The sequence below is a fragment of the Macadamia integrifolia genome, unplaced genomic scaffold (assembly GCF_013358625.1).
Source record: "Macadamia integrifolia cultivar HAES 741 unplaced genomic scaffold, SCU_Mint_v3 scaffold2413, whole genome shotgun sequence".
Taxonomy (NCBI): Eukaryota; Viridiplantae; Streptophyta; class Magnoliopsida; order Proteales; family Proteaceae; genus Macadamia; species Macadamia integrifolia.
The window spans coordinates 15,830-21,808 of record NW_024868699.1 but is presented as its reverse complement, the minus strand read 5'-3'; the positions used below and the strand labels follow the sequence as shown (position 1 = coordinate 21,808).

General features: G+C 42.0%; 1 protein-coding gene across 1 annotated transcript; it reads left to right on the top strand.

Annotated features, from left to right (window-relative positions):
* Positions 1–2,911: 2,911 nt before the first annotated feature.
* On the top strand, positions 2,912–5,458 carry LOC122066480 (cytochrome P450 1A2-like). Its single transcript, XM_042630281.1, has 4 exons — positions 2,912–3,337; positions 3,961–4,087; positions 4,241–4,521; positions 4,835–5,458. Exons 1-4 carry the CDS (start codon positions 2,912–2,914, stop codon positions 5,456–5,458), a joined length of 1,458 nt encoding a protein of 485 aa, XP_042486215.1.
* Positions 5,459–5,979: the final 521 nt, after the last annotated feature.

Sequence of the window (5,979 nt, the reverse complement as noted above, 5' to 3'; positions counted from 1 at the left end):
TTGCATCGTCAGCTCGCTTGGACTCCTCTCTTTTTTTTTTTTTTTTTTTTTTATTCTATCCTACCAAGCACAGCTGGTCAATGGTCAGTCTACTGGGCGTTAGTAGGGCCAACGGCCACTTACTTCTACACATACACCCACACACCTAAAGCGTACGACAAGGTTTGATCCCATGACCTCCTCCCTTTGGACTCCTTTGAAATGCACCAAAACTTTGCAATAAATGGGCACCTTATCTTACCCCATTCTTTAACCAAAAAAAAAAAAAGGGAGGGGGTTGGTATTAGAAGCCCTGGTCGTGTGTGGAACGTACATGGGAAAAAAGACAAGTGTGGAGGTGCACGGATGAGGGTGTAACTTTGTTGTCCTCTGTGCCACGGAGAAAGGGCTGTGCAACAAGAGATCAATCTTTTGTCAAAAATAAAAAAGGGAAAAAACACCCTTTATCATGTGGTTTTGCATCAACACAGGGACCAACAAGGGATCAGGATTTTTAGATTTCATAGGCTAGGGGCATAATTTCACTGCCTTCTCTATTTATGAGTGCAAGGGTCATGCGACCAAGTAGCATTCATTTTCTGTAAATAATAAGAATAGAAAAGGACAAGGATTTTCTGAGCCTAGAGTATACTCCAGGCCTAGACACATTGATTAATTTATTAAAATTTTCTCTCTAAAATAAAATAAGAAAAAGTTTCAATGTGTCTAGAGGTACAATATACCGTAGGCTTAGAGACACTTTTCCCTTAAAAAAACAAAACCCCTTTCATATTTGAGTTTTTAATGTTTGATAGAACCTCATATTTGGTGGCCGATACTCCTCAAACTCCTACTCCATGGACTGTTATTGGTGACTTTAATGCCTGCCTTCAATCTCACGAGAAACGTGGCCCAAGAAATTTCAGTTTGGGGTTGACAGCGGAATTTGGAGCCATGGTTGACGCATGTATTTTATCTCAGGTGCCCTCGATGGGCAGGAAATTCACCTGGACAAACAATCGTTGCCGAGGTAATGTCTGTGTTGTTCTGGATATAGGTTTTTGTAACGAAGAGTGGATATCCTTTTTTCAGGACTGTTCTCAACAGGTCCTTCCTTGGTTTTCCTCTGACCACTCCCCTCTGCTTGTGGTCTCACATAGCAGCCAGCTTCCTACAAATTGCCCCTTTCGATTTAGTAATTTTTGGACGGATCATGAGGACTTCAACAGGGTTGTAGCTGAATCCTGGGTTGAGTGGGTTCCAGGTTCACCTATTTGATCTCTAATGTCTAAGCTCAAGCGGCTCAAAGGGGAGTTAAAAGGTTGGGCGAAACTGACCTTTCCCCATTTTGAAAGGGATCTCGACGAGGCAAAGAAAAATCTCACCCACGTGCAGGAGGAGATTGACAGTAATGGGATGTCGGATCATCTGTTCTGAATGGAGGCTGATGCTAAAATGGCTCTTCTCAAGGCGCAAGATAACCATGAAAAGCTTTAGGCAGAAAAGGCGAGACTCAGGTGGTTGACTTATGGGGACAGAAATTCTAAGTTTTTCCATCTATCTACTAAAATGCAAAGAAATAGAAATACTATCCGATCCCTCAAAAAATAGGATGGGTCGATTATGGAAGGGCAGACTAATTTGGGTGAGTATATTGTGGAATTCTATGAGGGATTTCACAAAAATGCTCCTACTGTCGATCATCTCGATCTTTTGGACAGCATTCCGAGGGTCCTCCAACAAGTAGACATATTTCATCTAGACTCTCTTCCTGGTAATGCAGAGATCATGAAGGCGGTCTGGGCGCTTGATCCTGAAAGCTCGCCTGGCCCAGATGGCTTCTCTGGAAACTTTTTCAGGAAGTGTTGGAGCATTGTGGAAAGTGATGTTTGTAATGCGGTGAAAGCCTTCTTCAGGACTAGTCGTATGCCTAAAGGTGTTAACAACAATTTCCTAATCCTGATCCCTAAAGTGGACGGAGCCGAGACTCTGGACAAGTATCGACCATTGTGTATGAGCAATTTTTTCTGCAAAATAATTTCTAAGGTGTTGGCTATGCGCTTAGAGATATTTCTCCCCAGGCTCATTTCAGAAGAACAGGAAGCTTTTCAAAAAGGGAAGCTGATCCATGACAACATTAGTGTGGCATCCGAGTTGGCAAACTTGATGTACTCTGCCACGAGAGGGGGTGGCCTTGGTCTAAAAATAGACATCAGAAAGGCATACGACACGATTTCTTTGTCTTTCCTCTTTAAGGTGATGGAAAAGTTTGGATTCTCAGAAAATTGGATCATATGGCTGCATCAATTATTGGCTTCAACTAAGATTTCTGTTCTTGTCAATGGAGGCCCGCAGGGCTTCTTTGGCATGGAGCGAGGATTGAGACAGGGAGACCCTATATCCCCCTTGCTTTTTATCATGGCGGAAGAGGTTCTCTCTCGAGGCCTGACGAGATTGATCCACCAAAAAGATATTATGCCCATTTGTGGCCCTAAAGGCGCTGTAACCCCTAGGCACATTTTATTCGCCGATGATATTTTTATCTTCTCGAATGCTTCATCCAGGTATGTGGCTAACCTTAAAAATTTTCTTATGAAATATTAGGAGTTCTCTAGTCAACACATCAGTTTCGAGAAAAGCAAGCTCTTCCTAGGAAAAATTGCTCCAGCTCGTAAGCAAGCCATCGCTGAGACTTTGGGCATCCCCATCTGCAGCTTTCCAACTCGATACCTCGGTGTTGAGATCTTCAAGGGAAGAATCACAAAGGAGGCATTGCTGCCTGTGTTGGATAAAGTAAAGGAGCGCCTTGCTGGATGGAAAGGTAAAACTTCTGTCGATGGCGGGCAGGGTGGAGTTGGTTAGATCAGTCATCTCCGGTATTCCTAATCATAATTTTGCGATCTATTGGTGGCCCTCTGCTCTCCTTATAACCATGGAAAGAAGGATGAAGAACTTCATCTGGGCAGGGGAAGTGGATACCTCGAAACCAATTACAGTGAAGTGGGAGTCTGTTTGCAAACCGAAGGAAGAAGGGGGTTTAGGTATCAGAAGACTCAGAGACACGAACATGGCAATGCTGTGTAAATTGGTATGGAGAATAAAGCATGAGAAATCTACTACCAATTCCTTTCTTAGAGCCAGATTTGTGAAAAAAGATGGGTCATTTAATAGAGGTTGTCGGCCGTCGTCTATTGCTCTGGGCATCAGCAAGGTGTGGAAGACTGTGGAGGCAAACGAACGTTGGATTATTGGGAGAGGCGATCTAGCAAATTTCTGGAAAGACAAATGGTGGGGCCCTAGGTCTATTCTTGAGGAGATTCAGACTCCTGACCTCCCTCCCCTCCCTTGCAATGCTAAGGTTTGCGATTTCATCAGGAATGGAGAATGGTCACTTCCAGAGGTCCGCTCTCACTCTCTTAGACAAATTTTCCTTGCAATTAAAGAGGTGAAGATTCCCAGTGCCCAATTTGAGGACTTATGTATATGACAGCTATCTCCTCTTGGTTCTTTTACTACCTCGTCAGGGTGGGAGGATATTAGAAGAGCGGCTCCGGCAGTGCATTGGAACTCTTTGGTTTGGCACAACAACCTCCCTCCAAGAATTGCTACCTTTGGATGGCGACTAGCTCATGAGAGACTCCCAACGGACAAGCTTATAAGAAAAAAAAGAATTTTCCTAGCCTCTAGATGTAGCCTCTGTGAGCAGTACGAAGAAAGTATGGAGCATATTTTCCTTCACTGTTCTTTCTCTAGAGATATTTGGGAGAAGTTCACCTCTTGTTTCGCAATTCGATGGTCTGAACATGAGTCAATTGATAGCTTATTTCAATGGTGGAAGAGGAAATCAAGATCGATCAATTTAAAAAACTCTTAGATGATAGGGTTTACCATGATTCTTCTCAAATCTGGAGGGAAAGAAATATCAGACGGTATGAAGGAAAAAAGAGGAATGGGATCTACTCATTTCAATACATCTGCCAGGATCTTGCTCTATATGCAAGGACTTCTAAGGGTGAAGTGAAATCGATTGCTGATATTATGTGTTGTAGAAAACTGGGGCTGAAGATTGATAACCCAAAGATTGTGCCACCGCTGGAAGTTCATTGGTGTAAGCCACCGGATCAGTGGATCAAAATTAATGTTGATGGCAGTTCATTGGGAAACCCGGGTCGCACAGGAGCAAGGGGAATTGTCCGTGACAGTAATGGTCAGGTTTGTAAGGCTTTCAGTATTCTTTTGGGTGTTAAAAAAATATATGAAGCTGAATTTAGCGTTGTCACGGAAGCAATATTGGTTGCTATGAATATGAACGCAAGGGGCTTATGGATCGAGTCTGACTCCGCAGCTGTAGTGGCTGCAACTCAGAAGATGCATATCCCTTGGTTTGTTTTACAAAAATGGCGGTTTGCTCTCCCATTCCTTCAGTCCATTACATGGAAGATCACCCACTGCTTCCATGAGGCGAACACTGTGGCAGAATTTTTGGCAAAGAAGGCAGCAAAATCGGGAGCCTCTGACTACTCCACCACTTTTCCCAGTCATGTATTATATGAATTTGAAAATGACGCCTCGGGTAGGCATAGTTTTCGCTTCTGTTAGGCTCTCGCTTGTACACTCTGCTGATGGCTATGCCGAAGGTGGAGTTTGCAAGTGGCTGTAGTGGTTGCGAGCCTGCTTGAATTTCTTTCTTCTTTGGATGTATTTTTCCCTTTATTTCCTTCAATAAAATCATCCTTTAGAAAAAAAAAAAAAAAAAAAACCTCATATTTGAGTTGGAAGGGTGTAAATACCAAAACCATGTGTATACATTTCAGCTCTCATCAGACTTTTGCTTGTTTGGGTTCTCTACTTGCAGATGCTTATTGTAGGTGGTTCTGAAACAACATTCCTCTCCTTAACATGGGTGCTTTCCTTACTATTAAACCATCCCGATGAGTTAAAAAAGGCGCAAGATGAGTTGGATGTCCATGTTGAAAGAGACAGACATGTGGATGAGTTAGATATAAAGAGCCTTGTCTATCTCCAAGCCATTGTCAAGGAAACACTACGTTTATACTCACTTGGACCCATTTTGCCATGTCAAGCTATGGAAGATTGCCAATTGGGTGGGTATCATGTTCCAAAAGGCACCCGTTTACTTGTGAACATATGGAAGCTACATAGAGACCCTAATGTGTGGTCAAACCTTAATGAGTTTCGACCTAAGAGATTTCTCACAACTCATGCTGATGTAGACTTTAAAGCCCAGCAATACGAGTACATCCCGTTTAGTGTCGGTAGACAGCCATGCCTTGGTATCACCTTGGCCACACATGTCTTCCACTTGGCCCTTGCTCGTGTTCTTCATGGGTTCGATGTGATGAGCCCTTTGCATGCACCGGTGGACATGACTGAAGGTGTAAGCATCACCTTACACAAAGCAAGGCCTCTTCAAGTTCTTCTAACCCCACGTCTCCCTTCTAAGTTTTACAAAGATTAGACTTAGATAGATGTATAAATAGAACGGAGTCAAAAACTGTAGTTCTTTTTGGGACTTTTTTTTTTTATTTGTTATTTGAAGAGATTTTTTTCGTTTTGGTTGTTTGGCTAACTAGCTGATTAAGTGGTTAAAATTTGGGGCTACTAAATCAATTTGAAAGTAACCCCTACTACCTCTAAATGAATTTGAATGCATTACTTAATATCTATTGTAAAATGTTTCAAATATTATAACTTTTCTCAAAATCAAAGTAAATTTGCATGTTATTCAATGTGTATTATTTTTAGTGAAAAAAATCTACACACTGTCTGTGTGCGAATTCCTTAGCATGCCCTTTGACAAAAGGTGTGGGACCTATAATTCTCTCTCCTAAAAAAAAAAAAAAAAAACTCTATTTATCATTTGAAATGGGACTTTCCTATATATATATATATATATATATGCCTTAATTAATACCCAAGCGTCGTGGGAAACCCTTTCTATATTCTAAAGGGATTTTCATAGTGACACTCCTTAGGATG

What these genes read in the sequence shown, in the direction of transcription:
- LOC122066480 (XM_042630281.1), top strand. Translation starts at nt 2,912, where the DNA reads ATGGAAAGAAGGATGAAGAACTTCATCTGGGCAGGGGAAGTGGATACC. An exon ending in ACCGCTGGAAGTTCATTGGT is followed by an intron (nt 4,088 to 4,240) that starts GTAAGCCACCGG and finishes AAATATATGAAG; the next exon opens with CTGAATTTAGCGTTGTCACG. An exon ending in CCACCACTTTTCCCAGTCAT is followed by an intron (nt 4,522 to 4,834) that starts GTATTATATGAA and finishes CTCTACTTGCAG; the next exon opens with ATGCTTATTGTAGGTGGTTC.